Here is a 24,511-nt window from a genome sequence, read left to right as displayed (position 1 = left end):
CCCAACAAGGACATTTGTAGAGTTGCTTTTTCTTTCTGAGGTTTTGTAAAGACCGCATCAGACTCTAGAATGCTTTAAGAATAGCCTAATCAGAAGGCAGGGGGATGGATACTATGACCTTGAGGTCCCATTGAGTGCCAGAATTCTAAGTGGGTACATCTGCTTCTGTGCCTCTCCCAAGAGCCCTCTCCCAGGGCCTGCGCCTTCTTTAAAAGGGTGTCTTTGTAATTAAGCGGCCCTTCTTCCCCATCCCCCTTTCTTCCTTTGATCCAGCTTTTTAAGGCCTTTTTTTCCATTTGGAGACAAGAGGGGTTTCTCACACTTTCCTGTTCCCCTCTTAACGCTTCTTTTCCTTTACCCCAGAAAAGTCCCCTGAAGTTCTCAGGATGGTTAGAAGTTGTTTTGTTTTGTTTGGGGCATGGGGGTGGAGTAGGGGAGTTGTTACCAATGAGGAGGAATAGAGGATATATTCCCTCTTGGGAAATGCTTGTGACCAGGTAGCCTCCTCCATGGAGACTGAGCATTTGGAATGCATGAGAACAGTCTATTCTTGGGGACTGTCTGGTAGAAATTGTCTTTTGCACCCATTAAGCCCAGCTTAAACACTGAAAGGGGTGGGGAGAGGTGTGTGTGGTCGTACTGGAGCCTTTTAGGCTGGTAAATGGGTAAATGTTTCCAAATCTCCTATTACATCATCTCTTTCTCCCATGGATTCAGTAGGTTTAGTGATCTGCTTGACAAGTTAATTAGCTGGGGACTAAACCAATTTGTTTAGAATTGTGATCCATTGATTTCCTGTCCCCAGGAATTTTTGTTGGTGTTTTACTATGATGTGTTGTCTTTAGTCTTACTTATTTTTCCCTCCTTGCTGCCTTTTGTGGACTTTGGTCCAAATTCTAGGGTTCCACCCCCAAGTCAAAGGTTAGAATTTTGTCCCAGGAACTAAGGGGGTATTAAACAGGCTGGCCATACTGCATTACTCTCCTCCATGGTGGGCTTCTGACCCCTTTTAACCCAGAGAAAGGAGGGAAGTCGCCCCTTCCACACACAACACACACAATCTGAACAAAAAAAAAGAAAAAGAAAAAGAAAGAAAGAAAATAGGAGGTCATTTGCTTTATAAAAGAATCCACAACAGGTTTTCTTTGTAAGTACTAGCTTTCCTAGTTAGTGCCTTTAAACTATGACTTGATATATAAAAATTCACTCTAACTGGGCCTTCTCGGAAGCATATTTATTGCATAAAGGAATACATAAGAATTTGTAATGATTATCGCTTAAATTAAGTGAGGCCATTATTTGGCCTTTGAAATCTTTTTGTTATATGGAATGGAGTTAGTTAATTGTTTAAATCATTCTGGCTTGTAATAATGCTGGCCACGTTAGCTCCGGCCTACAACTGCTTGCAGAAGAAAGCTAGTATTACTTTTTGAAAATAAATCAGACTTTATAGATTTTGAACAATTCTAAGGATGAGACTATCCACCCCATATAGGTAAAATGTTTTATTTCCAGTTACTGTATTTGACTAACCCAGGGATCCAGAAAGTTATTTCTAGTAAATAATGGCGACTGATGCCACTTTTAACCTGAGAATCTGCAATAAGATTTCCTAGTGAGCCTATTGGTGAGGAGGACCTGGGCTCTAGGCCCAACTGTAACTCGGTTTACTACCTCTGTTAAGTTTTTTTTTTTCCACTGTAAATTATGAGTTTGGACAGGGTAATTTTGAGAGCCAGTTCTTATACGTTTATGGTTTTCTTTCTAGGCCTCAATATCTAGTATGAATGTGAATGATTGCTACTAGAATGAAGTGCAACAGTTGTTAGAAATTCAATCATCTAGTCATCATGTTAAAGAAAAAAAGATCCTGTAAGGATATATGAATATAGATGCATTATGTTTTATATTTTAACAACCCAAAATTAAGAAGCTAAGACTCTGTCCAAAACTTCAAGAATTCCATCATCCTAACAGATCACCTGCTTTCATTTTTTCTAGTTCCTTTCAAGTCCTGGTTCCTGTACTAACATGAATTTTAGATAATTGGAGCCACAGATATATACAATGTTGCTTTTCAATAAGAGCCCACCTAAGACTTTGTAAACCCATGTGGAGGAACGAAGTCAGAATCTGACCGAGGACACATGAAGACTCCCATATATTTTGTTTCTCAAATGCCAGGAGAGGCTAATGGATATAATAAGTAATCCCTAAACACTCTCTGTGATTCAGGAGTTGTTCATGTATTTAGCAAGGCTGTTAATTTAATTCCTTTGACCTCCTGTTATCCCTCCCCCATTCTTGTTAACAACAACAACAACAAAACTAGGGTCCACTGTTTACTTTGTCTAAATCATTGGCAATGATTTTTAAATCACTGTATGGTGAAATCCCATCAAGTGAGTATAAATTTGAGTGGAATATGAAGTCTCCAGAATGAGAAAGGAGAAGCAGGAAAGCACAAATATACTTGTTTTGTAGCATGGAAAATAATATGTTTAAATTAGACTAAAAGATAGCAAAGAAACTAAGGATTTTAGACAGTTAAGTAAAAGACAAGAAGTGCAGCAGCAGAATGGCCCACATATAATGGGTTCTTCATCTGAGGTCTTCACCATGTAGTGAAATTTCATAGTTCTTTAATTTTCCTTTGATAACAAAGGTGTGGTATACATGTGATCTCTAAGATTTGATGGATTCGCCGGGCATGGTGGCTCACACCTGTAATCCCAGCAATTTGGGAGGCAGAGGCGGGCGGATCACCTAAGGTCAGGAGTTCAAGACCAGCCTGACCAACATGGTGAAACCCCCGTCTCTACTAAAAATACAGAATTACCTGGGTATGGTGGCGCATGCCTGTAATCCCAGCTACTCAGGAAACTGAGGAATAAATTGCTTGAACCTGGGAGGCGGAGGTTGCAGTAAGCCAAGATCACGCCATTGCACTCCAGCCTGGGCAACAAGAGCAAAACTCCGTCTCCAAAAAAAAAAAAAAAAAAGATTTGATGGATTCATTCCTGGAAACCAGTGGCTCATCATAAATTAGATTAAATTTCTCTAACTGGAATAGAAAGTGTGGTATGGGTTTTTAGTATTTAGAAAGTAGCAAATGAGGAACAGGAACTTTTTTTTTTTTTGTGATATATGATCCTGGAGAAAATGCAAATGGGTGTATTTGCCAATGTTTCCTAAGGCAATTCTTGAAAATCTACTCTTTTAAGTCTGTGGGCTTGCCTTGACATTTGTAAAGGCACTTTCACTCTTGTCCTAACTCCATGAAAGATCATTAGCCTGTGTGACTTGAAGCCAGGATCTGGTTTTCTCTGCCCAGCCCCTCTCTGTCTTACCATGTGACCGAGGGTAAATGAATTAGCTGCTCTAAGCTTCAGTTACCCTTCTGGGAAGCAAGGATATTAATACCTCACAGAGGTGTTTCGGCATGCTTCATATTGGGCACATGCTTTGAGGTCATTGGATGAAAGGTGTTTGCATGATGGCAGAGCAGGCTTAGTATAGGGTCTTGAGCAGGTGTTCCTTTTTAATGAGCTTTGCTCTCTTATAACATACAGTGCCCTTTGGTGCCCCATTGCCTTACTGACTGTAATTACCATTAACCCAACATTTGTATTATTGGCCTTCTCGGCTTTTTGGAAAAAAAAATTAAACAGTTTTGTACTGTGTGGTAAGTTGAGGTACAAATAAGAGGACTCTAGCATCTTACAGGGTGGTGAAAAATAGCTTCAAAAAGAAACGTTAGTTGAAAAGGGCTATAGAGATCAGTGAGTTATTCAAAGCTCCTCCAAAAGATGAAAAAGAATAAAGCAAACTTCTGTGTGTGTGCGCATGCACGTTTTAAGGGAGAAAGTTTTCAGTAATATTTGCTTGTGACACATACTGATGATAGCCAGTAACTGAAACCCAGCCATTGTAGTGTTTTATACACAGCTGGATTTTATTAATGATGGAATATTTATGCTTGCTGTACAATTCGTGGCTCATTTCCATGTGTATGTCAGAACTTAAATACCCCCAAAAGAAACATTAAGATAACATGAAATATAAATGTGGCCAAGCTAGAAAGGGTGGATTTGGTGGAGAGTCTCCCTTCTTCTTATTGGTGTCACATCAGATCACAATAACTGTGCCGCCCCCCTATCAACCTTAGGCATTGATACTGATCTTTTTTCCCCCTTATATATACCCCATAGCAAACTTCACATTTCAATCTTTTTGATATGGACAAACGATCTGCTCTCCTCTTTATAATGCAGATAAAACTGATGTATGTGTTTTTTAAGAGCATATTTTCCCTGCACATGCTTCTCATTATCCGAGAGGCCTGGACTCAATCAGTAAAGGAGCAGAGAAACCACATAATTGAAAGGAGAATGACGGTGGTGCATACTTGGAATATTTGTGGGAAGGGGATTGCTGACATCAGAAAATGTAGTGGCCTGAGTGTTAACAGCATTGAAGAGAAATCAGCTTTCTGTGTTTCCGTGTATTGAAAATTATTTTTAAGGGAATAAAAATATGGGCCAGGTTTGACATCCTTTTATGAAGTTGCCCTGGAAACTTTGATGAAGATTGTTAAAGAATAGCTCAATTAAAACCTTCCCCATTAGGAAGCTAATTAGTACATCCCTTACTCATTTTGGTTGTTTTCAAGGGGCATGTATTTGCATTGAATTAGTGACATTTGTTCCATGTGATAGCAAACTAAGATAAAAATCACAGATGGGGAAAATTATTTAGATTGCCTGTTTTGAAGAAACCTAATTTCCTCTTTATTACATTTAGATTTTCAGTTCAGAGTTTTGTTTTACTATGTTTATATACAATGATCACATTTTAGTGTGGTAGCCAGTTTTGCTTTCTGGATCATGGGCTGTAAACCAAAGCTTATTTGAATTTCCCGTATGAATTAGGGAAATAGAACAAATGACAACAAACCATTTTATTAAGGTAAGATTTCATTTTTTTCTTCTACAATTAGTTTCTCTTTGGTCTATGTGTGTGTGCCTGAGAGAGAGAGTAGGGGAGGCAGATTGTTTTTTTAAAAAGCAAACAGTTTTTGAAGCTAAGAAAATTTTGATGACCCCCCCCCTTTACTCCCAGGAACATTCTGTCTGCCTCAGGCTGGGACCAGTTGGGCTTTGGTTAGGGGAATATGATGAATTTTCTGACCTGGTGCTTTCTGTGACCAGGCTAAGTGGTTCTCCCTTGGAGGCCTGAAAGAAAGAGGTTATGGTGAGAACAGGAGTGCAAGATTTCTAGCAGGTTCTTTTTACTGTACTCCACCTCTTTTTAGGGGGGTGAGTACTTGCTTCTGAGATTTTAGGACCATTTGCAGTAGAGTCAATGCTTTATAGCCAAATGTAAAATATGGGCCAGTTGTGGCCCTCCTTTCCCGCCATCACTTTAGGTGAGGGTCATTCTGTACCTAGGTTCCCATATGCTGTGCCCACGGCGTAGGTGTATGCCTGCAGTAGTTTGTGCAAGTAAGAAAGTTAGCTGGGTTATATGATTTGTGGTTTAATCTCACCTTAGTCCTTCTTGGGAAGGCAGGGTTTAGACTCAGTTCTGCAATGGCACCTCAGGCAAGGCAGGTTCCCTGTGCTTGCAAGGCAACAGCAGGAGGAGGAGGGGCTGCCTTCTGCCTTCAGAGAGTGACTCAGGCCCTTTGGTATGAAGATATGAAATGCTGGCTCCTGTCCATACACCTGCTGGATGCCACACCTGCAGTCAGCACCTGAGCCCCACTCAGACACAAAAACCAGACTGAAGGCAGATGGGGCTCCCTTGAAAAGGGGCACAGCGAAACAGGGAGCTCTCAATTATGTTAGTAGAGCCCCACTGGGAACTGGGTTTAGTCATCCCAGTGTTGGCGTGGGGAAACAGATTACTTTCTTTTAGATGCAGCTCACTCACTTGCTCAAGATACTGTTGGAGTGTTTCAGGAGTTTGCTTTCCTAATGAATTTCTCTTGTGAACTGTCCTCTTAAAAACTGGAGGGGCAATTCTGTGGAGGGTTATGTCTTAGAACCAAGCACAGGGCAGGAAGTCGCAAGACCTGGGTTCCAATGCTGGCCCTACCAATGGGCAACAGTGAAATTCTGGTCCAATTAGTTATGATTAGCTATCTGTTCTGGACTTGAGCTTCCCTCTCCAGTTCTAAAATGGAATTAATCACATCTGCCTTTATTTCCCCACAGAGCTGCTGAGAAGGACAAATAAGATAGCAGAGTGAAAGAGCTTTTGTCTCCTTAGAAGGAACGCTGAGAAACTAAAGGTAACAATAACATTATTATTATTGTTATTCCATGTCTTTCTTTGTTTTCTTCTCCTGCTGTGGCCTCTAGCAAAGTTTTGGGGAAGTTATCATTCACTCAGTATGCAACTATTAAGCACATTTTATGTACCAGTTAATGTTTTAGGTATTGGGATGGATACAATGAAAAATCACGCACCCAGCCCATGCCCTCTAAGATCTTACAGTCTAGCAACTTCCATTTCCATTTCTGGCTCAACCCGTAATAGTGATTGCTACCGGGGCACTCAGAAGCTTAAAAGGTGAGAGTTAACTTCTTTTTTTCTCTCCACACTACAGCTGGGGATTTCTGTCCCTGGAGCTGTGTATTGCATGGTTTAGCTTGGAGATATATGGGAGGAAAGGCCATCGGGATAAATAAAGGAATTTCTTTCCCTCCCACATTTGCAAAGTACCTAACCCTTGAATGATCTTTCCCCCCCCCCCCCCCCTAGAAGTCCATGTTTAGTTTCATCCTGGGTTCTGTTCTGTTCCTAGTCAATATGGTCCAGCCCTCTCTTATGACCTTAGCTGTCATCCATATGCTAATGACTCCCAAAGATATATCTCAACCTATCTTTGATGTCAAATTGGTCATCACACTCCATGTCTTCTACTCAGCTCATAGGTTTTTGATATTTTCCTCCTCTTGGGAGCTTTTTCAGGTAGCCCAGGGTTTTTTGCAGACCCCTATGTGTTGCCGGAGCTATTGGCTCAAACCTCTGTTTTCCCATTGAATTGGGCCTCCTCTGCCTGACTGGGAGCTCCTCAAGTACTGGGCTCTCTTTTTATTTATTTATTTATTTATTTATTGCCACCCTAGGGCTTACCTAGCACAATGTCTGGCTACAGTAAGTGCTCAGTAAAAGTTTATGGAAAATTTGCTGTGATAAGTGTCATCATAGAGAATTCATTTTCCATGTTGAGCAGAGTTGAGGTCAGGAATAGATGGAGAGGGATTAGGGAAAAATCTTCAAAGAGAAGATGGACAGCAGAACTGCCTTATTTTGAGAGTTCTGGCTAAGAAGTCACGGAAAGAATGCCTGTTGTGTCCACTCTTGTTAAACCAGGGGCATCTCTGACCTATTGCCTCCCCTGCTTTAGGACCGGATGACTTTTATGGTCAGGTCTGCAAATCAACCTCTGTCTATAATACATTGACCATTTAAGACAGGTGTCACTTAGTCATCTAGTATTAAACAGGGCTGACCTTAAATGTGCCACCTTAACTGAGGCTGAAAATAGAGCTACACACACAGGCTCATTGATCATGCCTGCTTAGTTCTATACAGCAAAATGTCCCTTAAGATATATTGAAGATTGGGATCTAAAAACTGACAAATTCAGTTCTCAGAATGTAAGCAGGTTGGGTCACAAGAACTGAATGTCTTCAAGCTGACTGTCAGATCTTTCCAAGGGCAAAAATGAAAGATGATATAAGCTATTACAGGCCATGAACCTGTTTTCACCCACCTGATGCTTTTACTAATTAGCTTCTTGGCTGGGTGGCAATTTGGGGCAAGTGCATGCAAGCTGGATTCACAGGGGAGCCCGCATTCCACTCTGCCATTTCGCAAGCCACTGGGATACTACACTGCCTCTCTTGGCTTCTTTCCCTCCCAGGAGCCCTGCTCTACCCTGGTGGAAAAATGAGAACAGGAGAATTTTTCATTAAATGAGGGAGGGATTTCATGGGACTCTGGTGTTTTGCTAATTTTATTTTTTAGTGGGTTGTCTAAAAACATTTATGCTTCTTGACCCATCAGTTTCACTTCTGGGATTCTATCATGAAGAAAAAATCTACAATATTGAAACAGGTTAAATCACAAAGATGTTTTTGTGACATTATTTAGATTAGCATAAAATTGGAAGCAATTTACATGTCTTAATAATTGAAGAATGGGTAAGTGAATGCTGATACACTTGTTTAATGCACTATTATGCAGCCATTACGATGTTATGAAGTTATGCCACAACATGGAAAAAGTATTTATGGTGAGGTGAAACGCAGGATCCAAAATTACATCTTATTAATAATTCATTGCTTGTAAAAACACAAATACACATAGGAAAACTAAAGGAAATATAATGTTAACAGTGCTTAAGTTGAGGTGCTGGGATTATAAGTGATTTTTTTCTTTATTAAAAATAAATGCATGCTGTGCTTATATTACTTGTAAAATAAAATATAAGTAGATATGAAAATGGGTGGTCTGGCATTGGCGGTTAAAGATTGGTCAAGCAGGCAGCTTCTAGGTATATTCTTAAACTTTTCTCATTTTAGGCTCCATCTAATTACAGGGACTCTTTATACTTTTCCCGAGATAATAAAGAAGGGGATGTGATGGTGTGGTCTACTCCTCTTTTGGAATGGATGTGTGTGCTGGGAGATAGAGGGAGGTGGCAACAGGATTCTCCTTGCTACCCAGTATGTCACTGCTCACATCCACTTCAGGGTTGATCACCTTTGTTGCCTATAAACATGTTTAAGGTAATTGCTTCAGAGCAAAGCAAAGTCAAACTGGGACCAAAAACGACCAAGACCTTGAGTTACCATCCCAGAAACGGATCTCTCACACTGATCCTCAGTAAGATTTGGAAATGCCAAGGCCTTGCTGTGGTTCTTAAAATAATTTTTCAACCTAATCTAATAGGGTGTTCAAAAATAATTGTGGTGTTTGCAATAGAGTGTATTAAGCTGTCCTTGCATTGCTGTAAAGAAGTACCGGAGACAGGGTAATTTATAAAGAAAAGAGTTTTAATGGGCTCACAGTTCTGCAGGCTTTATGGGAAGCATGGTGTGAACATCTACTTGGCTTCGGGGCGGGGGCCTCAGGAAGCTTGCAATCATGGCAGAAGGCGATGGGGGAGCAGGCACATCACATGGCAAAAGCGAGAGCAAGAGACAACGGGGTAAGGTGCCACACATTTTTAAACAACCAGATCTCATGAGAACTCACTATCAGAACAGCACCAAGAAGATCTGCCCCCATGATCCAATCACCTCCCACCAAACCTCACAATTCAACATGAGATTTGGGCAGGGACACACATCCAAACTATATCATAGAGGTAGAGATAGGAACAAAGAAGAGTTGGGGCTGACTCTTCTCTTAAGCCTTTTCTTGAACTAGTGCTAGAGTTAAGTAAGAGCAAATGCCAAGCTGGTATGATGTTGAACAGACCTGGAACAGGGGTCCTGGAAACATCCATCTGTGGAGGTTCATGTTGCTGTTCAATCCACCTCACATCTTAGTCTAAAAAGCGAATTTGCAAAGCCTTTCTATAGTAGTACTTCTAGCTAAACACTTCCCCCTTACTGCCTTGAATTTTCCTTCCTTCCATTAACATTTTACTTCCAATGGAACTGGAAAATCAGTGGTAGCGTTAAAGCAGGTTTATAGTCTTTTAAAATCAGGGTCAATTCTATGTAATAAATAGTTATTAAGCATCTCCTTTGTACAAGCAAATAATGCTAGATAATATGTTGTAGTGGAAGGGCTCTTGCCCTAGGCGTTATAAAAACTTTGATTTTGGTCCTGGCTTTCTCTTAGCCTTTGAGGCCCTGGCATCTTCATCTATACAAGAAGAGGGTGAGACCACTAGGTGGTCTCCCTTTCCAGTTCTGGCTTTCAATGATCTAAGGACCTCTGTGTAGTAGACTGAGTTGCAAATAAAGTTTTTTTGTTTTTGTTTTTTAAAAAAACAACCTTTCTTCATAAAATTGCTGTACACTTCTAAAAAAAAAAAGGCTACTTTGAAATAACAGTTATAGTAATAGCTTACTTTTATTGAGGCCTTACTATGTGCCAGGCTCCATGCTTAGCACTTTACATGGATTAATTCCCTTAAGCTTTATAACAACCCTATCTAGTATGAACACCATTATCCCTATTTTGCAGATGATGAAATTGAGACTTGGGAGATCAAGAGACATGTACAAGGTCTGTTAGTAAGCCATACATCCAGGATTTAAACTTGGGCAGTGTGACTCTAGGTCCAGACTCTGTACCACGGTGTTTATGATGCCTATCCATTGAGATAACCTGCAAAAGGACCATTGTTTTTCACATCCTAAATGAAGTGAATTGGTATCTTGGGTTGCAAGACTGTTGGGAAAGTTATTCTCTAGGGTACTTTGGCTACAATATGGACCAACCTGAGAGAACATAAGAATTTACTGGGGCCTCTCACTTTTTGTGAGAGGTTATGTGTGTGTGTGTGTTTGCACAAATACATACACATAGGTACAGGGAAAACTTTGAACTGGCCCCCTTCCATTTATCTGGGAGTCAAATTGGATGAAACAGATTGACCAAGATTTAGCAGAGAAACAGCTTTCTTAGACTTAGATTCTTTATCCTGGTTGGTAGAATGAGAGGTAGGGGCAGAATGTGGGAGGGTATAGAAGAGGGGATAGAAAGAAGATCTTATAGGCATATTGCAAAATTTATTTGAAGGGTGGGAATTTGGTCTGTCCTGACCACCTTGTAATGTTGATTTTCTGGGACTTGTCTTGAGAAACATCTGGGCCTTCATTAATGTGTTTTGGCTCAACCTCACAGGTGTATTGGGAGAGGCCAATGACTGCAAATGGAGTAAGAATTTAGCTTGGCCTTGCTTCCCTGTTGTTGTTATAGAAGAGTTGATTATATAGATTCAAATTGCATTTTTAAAGACAGAACCGCAATTATTCTTTTTTTCCTATCAAATATTCTCAGAGACAGTCTGTGTGCCCAGGACAAACAAGGTTATTTTATTGATTGAAGATGATGTCAGACCCCTGGCAGTGGCATGATTAAAGCTACAGGGAGATTAAAGGTTATAGAGTTCATACTGTTTTAGTTCTTGTGCATGAAACAAGGAGTCTTTTCCTTTCCTTTCTCAAATAAATGGAGTAGTGTTTTCCTCATTATGTGACTCTTGACATGTAGATGAACATAAGTTCTTTAAGAAAAAAATAGTAAACTGGAGAGGACTCTGCAAAGCTTTTTTCTTAGGCTGATTTCTTTTTCTCTTTTAAACAAGAGACAAAGATGGCAGGAAGAGGGTGAGAGGGTAGGGGAACGATCTGTGTCCAGTTAACATAAAGTGATTTGGGTTTTGAAAAGGATATGGAGGGGCCGAGCGTGGTGGCTCACGCCTGTAATCCCAACACCTTGGGAGACCGAGGCAGGCAGATCCCTGAGGTCAGGAGTTCAAGACCAGCCTGGCCAACATGGCAAAATGCTGTCTCTACTAAAAATATGAAAATCAGCCAGGCATGGTGACATGTGCCTGTAATCCTGGCTACATGGGAGGCTGAGGCAGGAGAATCACTTGAACCTGGGAGGCAGAGGTTGCAGTGAGCCGAGATCCCACCACTGCACTCCAGCCTGGGTGACAGAGCAAGACTCCATCTCAAAAATAGATAAATAAATAAGTAAGAAAAGGATACAGAGGACAGAATTGAGAGAAGAGAGTAAGACCTTGCACGAGAAAAGTTTTCTCAATGAAGAGCTGAGTATCAGGAGAAAGTCAGTAATACCAGCATGAAGAATCTAAATAGTACTGGAAAAAAATCATATGGTAGTTTCTCTCCAGGGACTTGCGTTTAAAAGCCTTGGGCTGTTTTCTGGTGTTTCAGTTGGAAAAAAAAGGATGAATGTTTTATTCAGAATTGGACAATAGAAGCACGGTGGTTATGTACCATAGCTCTGTTAACAGTCCAGCTTTGATTCCAATTAGAAGTTGTTCCTCTGCTTCAAAATTAGGGGAGACACCCTAAAATAATTACCTTGCAGATTTGAGATGATTTTGCTTTTGATCATGATTATATGTTGTGCCAAAACAAGATGGAAAGACACATTTCCGTGTTTGTTCACTCTATATCTGTTCACTTTATTTTTGGCAACATTGCAAGGAAATAATGTTAAATTAATCACTTTGTGGTTTTGTGGAGTTTTTAAAAACTTGAATGTTTTGAACATGCTCTCAAAATACAGAGATGTTTGTGTACTTCTTTTGCATTGCTTTCCTCCTCTCATGGAGTCACTGGTGTGGATTAAGCCTTTCCTTTAAGTGATATGAATGAATCATACATAGGCCAGGACAGAAGATAGGAATTGTAGTTCATGTGCATGTCACTTAAACTCCTGAGTCTTAGAATCATTTTGATTAGGCTGACAAGGCTTTGCAGAGAGTCCAGGCAGAAATTAGACATAAGGACTATCTCAAATCCAGGTCTATTATGCATTTGCATCCAGTCTATATAATGTAAGTCTATGAGTTTTTTTTCCTGAGACACTGGGGCAGTGGAAGTGCCAAGAAAGCAAGTGGAGGCATCTTCTGCTTGGAGAAGGGTTGCTCTCTGTGTTGGGAAGGGCAGTCTACTTTCCTACTCCAAGAATGGATGGACCATTGATCAGATGATCAGAGTGTAAGCTCCATGAGGGCAGGAATTATATTTTATGTGTCTTTGTAGCCCTTATTGTGTCTAGTATGAGGCTGACAAATGTGTGGAATAGTTGATACACAATAAATACTTAATGACTTGGTTGAAAAGAAGGTTCTTCCCCTCCCCTCCACCTATCTGAGCTTGAGGCACTCAAATTGGGAGCCTCACTGAGTGTTCTTTTTTTGACCAAAAACCTACCTTATGATGACTGCCCTCCCTTCTGGGATGTGGGACAGTGAGCCTTCCTAACCTCCCCTGCTACTAATAGCAGTTTAAAGTTTGCACCCTAAAGGTGACAGTGGTTTTGGCTTTTGTCATCATCCACCATTCCAACTTGGAATGGAAGTGGTAGCTTTCTAGGGCTGTGAGGTCAGAACAGAGCAAGTCTCAGACCTGAACATTTCCATCACTGGAGACTGGCCTGGCCTTCCGGACACAGCTACTGGACACTGAGGTTTCTTTTCTGCCCTAGTGGAGATGGACTCTGCTACTCATTTAAAAGCCAAGCACCATAGGAGGACAAGTCATTCTCTTGGAAGAACTGGTTTGATTAACTGCTGGCCATTGGTGGCAAAATAGAAACGACGTTTTTATTTCTCCCTCCCTCCCTCTCCTGAACATTTCAGAGTGACCAGTGGTTGGACTCTTGGCGGCGCTTACCCTGAACCTGAGTGTTAGGGGAGAGGGAATCTGCCGTTGCGGTTTCTGGAGCTGCTCATAAGCAAGAATTCCCTATCCTGATCAAGGCTTTAAGCCTAAAAGAAAGCAGAAATAGGTATGGAATATTTCTGTGTGTGTGTGTGTGTGTGTGCACGCGCTCGTGCATGTGTGTATGCATGTGTGCCTGTGTGCATGCTGGGTGGGGTGGGTGTGACGTGGGAGGGGGTGGTATACTTTTCAGGGTCCAGGGCAGCTCAGTGTCTGCATTTCCCTGCCTTACAGGGAGGGTTTGTAAATCACTTTTGCTTTAACACCATACTTGTTCCTGTTTCCGGTTTGTGAGCAAGGAAAAGTAATTTGGTAGTCATCTCTCTAGTTTTGGGCACCAAAAAGGATTTATATATTATGCTTGTCAGCCTATCAGAATATCCCAATTTGACAGTTCAAGTACAGGAGTCCTGGAGGCACATTGGGAGGAATGGAAAAGGGACTGGGTTGCTTAACCCACTGGTGTGCACTTCCCAAGAGAATATGATGAGAGGGACTTTGGAGGGTCCCTTCGTGTTGTCAGACTGCCCAGCGCAACAGTTGGAAGCCAGGTAGCAGGAACCAACAAGACGTGAAGAAAGAGAGAAGATGAACTTTCTTCATATACTATATGTACATTCTGGGTCACTCTCTCTCTGCATGACCAAAAGAAAGGGGTTCGTGTTTCCAGAGAGATTGCAGGCCACTTAATATCGTAGAAATAAGAGCTTGGGAGCCAGGGATCCAGAGTTGCCATCTAGAAACCTGATGCTGGTTAAACTGACCTTTATTGTGACTTTTCGTGTGACATTATGTTCATTCTCCACCAATTACTGAAGATCCTTAGAGTGAAAGTTTCATTATTGAACATTATTACTTAATTCCAATACTTAACATTGACAGATTCTGCCCAAAGAATTTTTGAATCTCTAATGAATTAGTGTGTACTATACAGTGCTGAGAGAGAGAAATCACCTACCAGTCATTTTTTGTTGAGAAAATAGACGTCAAGAAAAGAGGAATCAGTTGTATACCCTGTAAACCAATAGTATGATTAGAATTTGAATATTAAATTGTGTTACTAAAATCAGTTTCAGTCAACCCATAGTACCTGTTCAGAAGAATTGGTGGTGAGGGAGGGGATATGCTAATCGTATACCCTTTCCAGAAGGATGATCTTTATATTTTTCAATTTCTAAATTTTGTCAGAGGCACACTTCAAATAAAAGAGGCTTCCCCTTTAAGCTTCTACCCAATAACAATAACAACAAATCTAAATGACTGTCTCTGGAGAGCTGAAAGGCAACTTTGTCAGTAATAAGTATTCCAAGTCCTTCTCTTATTGAGCCAAGGAACATCCAAAATGGAGACTATGAAAATGATTTTTTAAAAAGATGTTTCAGAGCCTTATGAGATCAGAGAAAAAGATTTGCATCGAGGCAGGGATCATTACTGTCTGGTGCAAGCCAAGCTCTCTTCACCTTTTATTTACGTGAGTCTTTATTTTGCATTTTGCAGCTGCCTTCATATGCTGAGCTGCTTTACAAATCCTGTTATGGGGTAACTTTCCCCACTGTCCTGCCCCCACCTCCACAGCCGTAAGATTTGGGTTTTTGCTTTAAATAGAATACAGAGAGATGAAGCCTGTGAATATGGACCTTGAAAAGTTACCCACTTTGATTACCCTAGTTGACTGTTCCAGGTTTCTCAAGCATTCTTAGGAGTTAAGTCCAGATTGAATATTTAACTCATGCTAAAAGTGAAAGAGGAAACCTAGAGCTCTTATGCCTCCATGTTCTTCATCATATCAGTGCTAGGGCCTGGAATCCCCAACAATCTATTAATTTTAGAGTCAATTCTCTACTTTGTTTCTGCAATCGAATCCTCACCCTCCAATATCCATTTTCTTTCCCTTTAGAGGACTGATTTATCCATCAACTGGGTGTTAAGCTTCCTGTTTCCCCTTCCCAGGTCAAGGGCAGCCCAGGTGCCCAATTTCTCTCTCTCTTCACAAGGCACCACCAGCAATAGAGATGAGAAATTCTGAAGAACAGCCAAGTGGAGGGACCACGGTATTGCAGCGTTTGCTACAAGAGCAGCTTCGCTATGGCAATCCTAGTGAGAATCGCAGCCTGCTTGCCATACACCAGCAAGCCACAGGGAATGGCCCTCCTTTCCCCAGTGGCAGTGGGAACCCAGGCCCTCAGAGTGATGTGTTGAGTCCCCAAGACCACCACCAACAGCTTGTGGCTCATGCTGCTCGACAAGAACCCCAGGGGCAGGAAATCCAGTCAGAAAACCTCATCATGGAGAAGCAGCTGTCTCCTCGAATGCAGAATAATGAAGAACTCCCGACCTATGAAGAAGCCAAGGTCCAGTCCCAGTACTTTCGGGGCCAACAGCATGCCAGTGTTGGAGCTGCCTTCTATGTCACTGGAGTCACCAACCAGAAGATGAGGACCGAGGGACGCCCATCAGTTCAGCGGCTCAATCCTGGAAAGATGCACCAAGATGAGGGACTCAGAGACCTTAAGCAAGGGCATGTCCGTTCCTTGAGTGAACGACTAATGCAGATGTCACTGGCCACCAGTGGAGTTAAGGCCCATCCACCTGTTACCAGTGCTCCCCTCTCCCCACCACAACCCAATGACCTCTACAAGAATCCCACAAGTTCCAGTGAATTCTACAAGGCCCAAGGGCCACTTCCTAACCAGCATAGCCTGAAGGGCATGGAACACCGAGGCCCCCCACCAGAATATCCCTTCAAGGGCATGCCACCCCAATCTGTAGTGTGCAAGCCCCAAGAGCCAGGGCACTTCTATAGTGAGCATCGCCTGAACCAGCCAGGGAGAACAGAGGGGCAACTGATGAGGTATCAGCATCCCCCTGAGTATGGAGCAGCCAGGTAAGAGAGTTCTCTTTCTGTCATTTCCTGACCTCATCCCCAACCAGCTTCTGCTGTGTGTTGGGAATCTTAGGGAAGGAATGGGCAGGTGTTTGATATAACAAACTCTGCAATGCATGACAGGCCTCTGGCTTCGTGGATTGCCTGCCAACCTGAATTTGTAGCCTCTTTAGCCATAATTAGCACTGTATTAACAATCCCTTAGCTTTGTAGGTTGAGCATGGCCTCAACTGCCTAGTGGATGAACAGGAGCAAAAGTCTTGTTTTCAGCAGCTATTTGCTGTCCTCTCTCCTAGGATGTTGAAGGGGTCTGTGTTTCTCATAAGCCCTCCTTGAGAGGTAGAAGCAAATTACCTTGCACTTTAATTAGTCTGGGACATCCTATCACTTGCACATATTCCTCTCCATGAAGCTTTCATCATTTATTTTTGCAAACAAATCTGTGTATTTCTTGTCAGTTACCATTTTTCCATAGAATTACCATTATTCTTTTGGACTCTAAACAAACACCCAGATGTTATGGTGGGGGAGCTATGTATGTACGTAGGTTCAGAATGTTACTTGCCTTATGCTTGCAGTTTATGAAATCTGGACTGTTGTATCTTTTTTTGGTAGAGAATTTATTAGTTGCCTGTCACATTTTTAAACCTCTGAGTTAAATTCCCATCACATCATATAGAAATTTTGGTCAGATGCTAAAATACAGAAGGAAAAATATTACCATTTCTGTCTTATATATTTAGTTGTTCCTATATATACTTCTTAATTATTCAGAGGTCCATTGTCCCACTGCTATAGTCACTAGACCTTATGATTCTATGATTCTGTTCATTGTTCCTGTTGTTAGTATTTGGGCCATGTCTCTGATCAGTAGTATTTCCACATATAGGGCAGGAGAAAAGGTTAAAACCGTGGGGACCGATGGTGGCATTTAAGTGTGGTATCCTGCCTCATGGCCATGAGTAATGATGGGTGACCATCAGGTTTGAAGTGCTTGGTCCTAGGCTGGCCTTCATTTATATGCGGCTCACAGACTAGGTCTGTGATGTCCTTTGATGTCTACCTCTTTGTCTCCTGTACCCTACTTGCTCATTTTGGAAAAAACCTTCTGGCTTGAAGTTCATTGAGTGACTCAGGAGAGAAGGCAGTCATGGGGTGGAGTAGGGTGAAAGTAAGAGAAGGCACCTAGCATTTCCTGGTATTTCTTTTTTTTCCCCTGCAGGTCCTGTTTTTGTAGCCAGAGGCAATTCACTTTGGACTCCACTTCTAACTTTGCCAGTTTAGGATTTTTTTTTTCCCTCTTAACCCAGGTTGATTTCCTAAACCCTTTTCAACCTCCTCTGTGCAGCTTTCAAAGGGCAGGAGCCTATGTTCTGATCAGTGTCTTGGAACAGGAAATGGGGTAACCAACAAGGCTACTCAGGTTTAAAAGAGATCAAGAACCAGATTCCCATCTGACCAATGAAACAGAAGACCCAGGGAGGGGTTGGTCTGTTCAAGACTGCCTCACTTAGTGGAAACCCATTCAAGTAAGCAAAATATCAATGAAGCTGGGGAGTTTTATTTTGCTTTTCCCATCAGTATGGAAGAGTCTGTTGATGGGCTGATGTCTGTTGCCTTGTGGGAGGGGAGTGTGTTGGCTGGGGTGTGGAGCAGAAGCCACAGCCCCACTCAGCACACAGCCCGCCTTCCCAGGAAAGCTATTTTCAGAACTCATTCACCAGTATTGTTTGTGATCTGAAATGACTCCCACAGTGTTTGAAGCTAGATGGAAAATTATCTGCCCTTTGATCTGCCTAAATAAATAATGAAGAGCCCAAAGAGGTTTTCTTTTTTTTTCCTTTTCTTCCCATCCTGATTAAACCACCGGAGAAATTTAGCTGCATGTATTTTACAGGAAGATACATATTTTTTATCCTCCCACCTAAGTTATCTGTGGATTTCTCTTTCTTTCTGTCCTCAAAAGCGACAGAGCCCATGATGATCTACCCTTGTTGAGCAGCATTTTAATACACCGTTTTGCTGTAACAGGTTTTTCTCTATGGGAGAGGAGCAGAGTGCTTGATAATGCTTGATGAATAAGCAAACCTAAAATGGCCCTAGTGGGAGGATGCTCCATATGAAATTTGGGTCTGCATCAGGCAAATACTGGCTGTAAAATTGTTGCAGGGCCCTGCATGAGGGAGTGGCACCTATTGACAAATTACTAGCAAAAGGAGGTAGTTGAACTGCTTTCCAGAAGTGTACTGCTCTAAGGTGGTGACACATTTTCCCTGCTTTATTTCCTTTAACTAACTAGCTATACAGTTTGTGAGTACCTTTCCGAGTAACTGCTGCTAGCAGCAACCAATTAGAAGACTACATTCTGAGCCCTTAATCCACAAATTACAAGTTAGGATGCAAAGCAAACTCTTTGAACAAATTGCTGTTAAGAAAACATTTGCTTGCTTTTCGAGGTGCAGTGAACTGCTGGAGATTTGCTGTTAAAATGAACAAAATTATAAACAATCCTTTTATTACTTCATCTTTCTTATGCCCTCCTCCCCTTAAAAAATAAATACCTTGAATGCCCAGAACCCCAGATGAGAAACAAGGCCAAGCTATCTGAATAATTTTAAAATTTCAGAATCTTTGTCTTTCTAAGTGCTGAACCTTTTCTGCATCCTGGGTTTATACATTTATCAACTGCTTTTAAAAATTAAATCATTTCTGTTTATAAAGCAGCCACCTCCTTTCAATTGTTGAAATCATGCCCAGATCTGAGGTTTCTTGAAATCCTTGTTTAGTGGAATCTAAGGGTGACCTAACTCTGTAGTTCAGAGCAGAGCTGGTTGTGCAAGAGAAACCATCAGGAATTTGCAGCCTGCTCCAGGACTCACAGATTCACCGATTCACCATTGCAGAGCCTGGGAAAGGCAGTTTCTGTGGTGAGGATCAATCAAGTTCCAGGCTATTGGGTGGCACCTGCTCTGGTGAGAGTGTGTGTGCAGGATTGCACATGTGTGTGCCAGGAGTGTGGAGTGTGTGTGTGCATGCACATGTGTGCATGTGTGTGTGGCTGGGGAGGGTGAGGGCTCCCAGTCGTCGAGGTGGCAGGGTGGAAGGTGCTGTGTCAGCTGGGTAGAGTGGCTTTTACTTTCCCTTTGAGTCCTTACTACTGTCTCTGGGAGGAGTGTACCCCCCACCCTACCCCACTTCCCAGCTTTGGGGAGGATCCTGATTTTAGTCACTGGCCTTTGTCCTGCATGTATGCTATGTCCCCTTTTCTGCAGAGCCCCAGTGGCCCACGTAGCCTTAGGAAGGAGCAGGATGAAGGGAGGGAAGTGGCAGGAGGCAGGTCAGGGCTTGCATGGAATCATGTGATTCTGTTGTCTGCAGGCGGCTTGTTGTTCCTGGTTAACGTGTCAGTGGGGAGCGATTCAGGCTGCTGTGTGCTGGAAGGACCTGGAGAGTGTGCTGCTCACGTGGCTGCCACCTTTATTATTACTGTCATTACTTTTACTGTTATTATTTAATTTGGGGTGTATTTTGGCTTCCTCTGACATCCGCCCCCTCCAACTCTCCCTTACCCCATCATTCCTTAATCTCTTTTTCTCAGGGGGAGCTTCACCCCAGTGTTCATTCCGTCCTGCTTTCCCCTGGTGGGTGGATGCTGGAGCCCAGATTGAGTTCTTCACTGAAGGGCTTTCTCTCCGTTTGCGACTGCCCAAGCCATTGCTGGTTTGCAAACCAGCCAGTGACGGGCTGCCTTGGTTTTCCCAACATCACGGTGCACTGAGATCTGCTTCCTTTTCCAGCCTGGGGAATTGAGGGGCAGCTGCCTTGTCTCTGCTTATCTTCATCCTCAGCTTATCTGACCCCAGAGACCTCCTTCTGGAGACCTCATGGTCTCCTCCTTCCCAAGGTCCCTGGAAGGCCATGTGCTGTTGTCCAGGGAATGGAGGGGCCTTTCAGTCTCCAGGCAGGAGGGAGGCCAGTGGCTGAGTTTGTTTGAGAGAGAGGCCTGGGTTGCTTGATGAGGCCCAGGGGAGCTGTGGAGAGAAAGCCCATTTCAGAACTGGGCGTTCAGTCTTTAAAAGAGAATACCTCCCAGGCCTTGGACTTGCAAATCCTGGGAACAAAAATGAAGGTTAATATAGTGATTTTTTCCCCTTAAAATTTGAGAGCTGCATTGGAGAACGTGAAACTTAAGCCCCTCTTTTCTGCCCACAAAGCAGAAAAGAGACACACAAGCCCCAGCAAATCTCAGGACATTATATTTTAACTCTGTAGGCATGTAGAAATTGTAATAGCTCTCATTCAAAGAGAAAAAAGAGCACTTAGTCTTTTACCTGTGAGGAAACTGAAGATCCATAGAGTGGAAAATAGGAGCTCTTCACCAAATAAATGTATAAATAACTCCCAGGCTTTTGATTGAATGAGTGCTTTGAGCTCTGGGGAAAAATATTATGTATGGCAGCAACTTTCCAGTTGTACTCATGAGTACCATGTCAATTCTTCTTTGCCCAAATAGTTCGCATGCCGTCTTCAATATTCAGCAATTATTTATAATGACAGATGTATGTGATTGGAAGAATGTGGGTACACCAGAGGCATAGATGGGCCTGAGCGACAGAATCCAGGGTTTGTACAGGTTTGAGGACTCTTGGGGAAGATCTAGGTTATTGGGTATCCATGAGAAAGTGTTTGGAATGATTTTGTAGCTGTAAAAAGCCCTTATAGTTAAGATCTCTTGTAAAGATGGATAAATGAACAGTAATGGTAACTGGAGTGTGTGTGTGAGGAATGTGCTTTAGCATCTGGAATGCCAGTTAAAAGTTAATTGCTCCTGGTGATTTGTCCCAGTTCCACCATGAATTTTATGCAATTTATTGCAAAGATTAAATGGATATCCTTTAAGTAACAAGCTAACAAGGTCAGCTTATCTCACTGGGAGGTAGAGAAGTGACTGTAATTCCTATTCTGCCAAAAATGAGAAGACCCCAGTATTTTTGCAATTTATTTGTGACCTCAAGAATAAAATGGGCTCATGCAGATTAAGTAACTTGCACCAAGTTACACAGCTCGTGAGCAGTAGAAGAGGTCTCCAGACTCCCTCTGTTGGGATCCAGATCCCATGCACTTAGCCATCTGTCTTCCCTGGATTGATACTGTAGAACAAGTGTCCACAGGACATGGGAGCATATGAGGTTAATTGGGCATGAGCTAGGGCATGAACAAGCTTTTTGTCTTCAGTGCACACTGACAGATACTATTCCTGGTAGTGGTGATGGTGGAAGTGATCCATCCACATACTAATTGTTTCCCTTAATGGCTAATAGTCATTAGGTATGAATTATTTATACTTAGGTGTTAGCATTTTGTACCTGGTAATTAGGTACAAAAATGGGAGAGCCACATTAAACAATGTACCAAAGGTCTCTTTCTGGAACTTTCTATGATCAATAGGTTGGAAATCTAAGTATCAGTGCACAGAAATCAATGCATTATGGCAGTAGAAAAAGCCAGAAAATGGGAATTGGGAAAGAAGGATTCTATCTTGGCACCACCACTCTTAATATTTGGCAGATCACTTCCCCTTTCTGGACCTCATTCCCCATCTGTCCAGTGATAGAGTTGAACTAAATAATTTTCTTTTAAGGCCTTCCCAGTTCTTACATTTTGCGATTCATTACATCAAAAATAGTATGTTAGCATTGCTTGTAACCCTCTTCAAGTCTTTTTATGGTTACTGCTAATGGGAATCATTAAATCGTTAACAACTGGAAGCAACAATAATTATTTAGTGTCTCTAATATAAGTATCTACCAATCCTTGAATAGTTTTTTTTCTTGTGAATGTATGAATTACTAAAGGGAGTTGCAGATAGCAAGATGAGGGGTGGTTTTTATGGCTGTTTGTTGTTTCCTTCCTGGCAAATGGAACATAGTTTCTAAACTAGGATCTTTATGCGTGCTGGACCACGTGTATAATGTCAGAAAAGGTTTAATTTAAAATAATGAGATGAAAATTACCTTGTAGAAGAATCGTTTGAAATGTTTAGACTTGAGCAAACGGGTGTACAGGTGTGTATCACTACGATTTTCACAAAGTGACCATGGAAGTTGTCTGGTTCTGACCCTCATGGGATCACACCTCTGTTTGTCAGGCAGAGTCACAGAAGGTCAGGCTGGAAAAGGGCTGTAGTCTTTGCAGAGATAGAGCAGGCAGGGTTAGACTTCCCCATAGTCAGACCCTGCCTGCTCTTCATTTTGCAGGTGTCCTGGGGGCATCAGAAGCCTCCTCATCTCACTTTTGTGTGCCCTTCTCCCCCAGTGCCTTAGGAGAGAAATTAACCCGCACCTGCCCTTCATGTTTTACAGGCCAGCGCAGGACATCTCATTGCCATTGTCAGCCAGGAACTCGCAGCCTCACAGCCCTACTTCTTCTCTGACCTCTGGGGGGTCCTTGCCCTTGCTACAATCTCCACCATCCACTAGATTGTCTCCTGCCCGACACCCCTTGGTCCCAAACCAGGGAGACCATTCAGCTCACCTGCCTAGGCCGCAGCAGCATTTCCTTCCTAATCAGGCTCACCAGGGGGATCATTACCGTCTCTCCCAACCTGGCCTGAGTCAGCAGCAGCAGCAACAGCAGCAGCAGCACCATCATCACCATCACCACCAACAGCAGCAGCAGCAGCCACAGCAGCAGCCAGGAGAAGCCTATTCAGCTATGCCTCGGGCTCAGCCATCCTCTGCTTCTTATCAGCCAGTGCCAGCAGACCCTTTTGCCATTGTTTCCAGAGCCCAGCAGATGGTTGAGATCCTCTCAGACGAGAACCGGAACTTGAGGCAAGAGTTGGAAGGATGCTATGAGAAGGTGGCAAGACTGCAGAAGGTGAGGCTTCCGTTTTGGGATATTAGGGTCTCTAAGTCTTTATTTGTGAGACTTGTTTAATATCCACATTAAAGTCTCCAGTTGTGAATCCCAGCATTACTTGTGGCAGGTCTTCAGGATTTTTATATCTGAAGGTTAGATATGAGTCAAACTTTGGAAAAAGCCTTCTACCTGTCTACCTAGGAGAAGTAACGTCTTACATTTACACAAGGAGAAAAAAATTTATGCAGTTTTTCCAGATGCTATAGCCCTAAAGAAAACGTGATTAATTCTTTTAGAATTCCAAAAGGCAGTGATACTTCTTGATAAGAATACTGGTGATGCCTTTATAGGTAAAGGATCTGACGGCACCTTAAGGCTCATTGTCTTGGTCACATTTTCCCAAATATGAATTTGAATCTTAAATATAAAAATAAATCTAGTTCCTAGAAAAATCTCACCAGCTAAAGTTTGAGCAGTCCTGCCTTGTTCTGGAAAAGGCTCAGAATACTTTTTCCTAGTGGGAGTTCTCATAGTAACTCTCTTTCAACAATCCCTCCGCCCCACCCTTTGATTTGGTCCTTCCCTGCAGCTCAAATTCAACATCTGCTCTCTTTCTCTGTTGTATGTGGGGGGCAGGAGGGGCTTAACACCACAGCTGGGTGACAGGTGACAACCCTAGGCTGAGGAAATAGAAAAAGGAGTGTATCTCCAGTTCACATTCTTCTCTGCCCACCCCCCGTTGGGACTTTACCTCTGGAGTACCCCAAGCGAGGAACCTTAGCTCTTGGCTTCCAGGGGCTGCTGGTGAATAGGGTTATGCCTTTGGCCGCTTCTTTGCAGCTTTTGTCATTGTGGAGCTATTGTGGTTTGGTCTCCCTACAATGTGAACTGTTCAGAGAGGTGAGGGTGAAGGTGGGGGAGGGACAGGAGGATGCCTTGTATTGTCCAGCAACTCTGTCCTTAGGAAACACCAGGAGTGGAAATTTCAGAGGCCTGAATGAAGCTGAGTATTTGTAAACAGACACCAAATCTGGGGGCCTAAAGGAGACAGGGGCTTATTATCAGCAGAGGACTTTTTTTCTTTCTTTTTCTTTTTTTTTTTTTTTTTGAGACGGAGTCTCGCTCTTGTTACCTAGCCTGCAGTGCAATGGCGCGATCTCCACTCACTGCAACTTCGCCTCCTGGGTTCAAGCAGTTCTCCTGCCTCAGCCTCCTGAGTAGCTGGGATTACAGGCATGTGTCACCATGCCTGGCTAATTTTGTATTTTTAGTATAGACGGGGTTTCTCCATGTTGGCCAGGCTGGTCTC

At 42.5% G+C, this 24,511-nt stretch overlaps 1 protein-coding gene across 6 annotated transcripts in view; it reads left to right on the top strand.

Moving 5' to 3' along the window:
- AMOT (angiomotin) overlaps positions 1 to 24,511 on the top strand; it is a 66,023-nt gene that overhangs the window by 2,318 nt on the left and 39,194 nt on the right. For 2 of the 6 annotated variants that reach the window (XM_019019733.4, XM_063703264.1), the window contains exons 2-5: positions 6,219 to 6,295; positions 13,376 to 13,524; positions 15,408 to 16,341; positions 22,704 to 23,220. In XM_019019733.4, coding sequence (XP_018875278.1) covers positions 15,470 to 16,341; positions 22,704 to 23,220 — 1,389 coding nt within the window. In that variant the 5' untranslated portion in view covers positions 6,219 to 6,295; positions 13,376 to 13,524; positions 15,408 to 15,469. Of the gene's footprint in view, positions 1 to 6,218; positions 6,296 to 13,375; positions 13,525 to 15,407; positions 16,342 to 19,186; positions 19,269 to 22,703; positions 23,221 to 24,511 lie in introns of those variants that run through there. The other 4 variants (XM_004064735.5, XM_063703265.1, XM_063703266.1 and 1 more) reach the window with 3 other exon arrangements.

This window comes from Gorilla gorilla, chromosome X (genome assembly GCF_029281585.2).
Source record: "Gorilla gorilla gorilla isolate KB3781 chromosome X, NHGRI_mGorGor1-v2.1_pri, whole genome shotgun sequence".
Lineage (NCBI taxonomy): Eukaryota > Metazoa > Chordata > Mammalia > Primates > Hominidae > Gorilla > Gorilla gorilla.
This window is presented reverse-complemented; position numbering and strand designations above follow the sequence as displayed.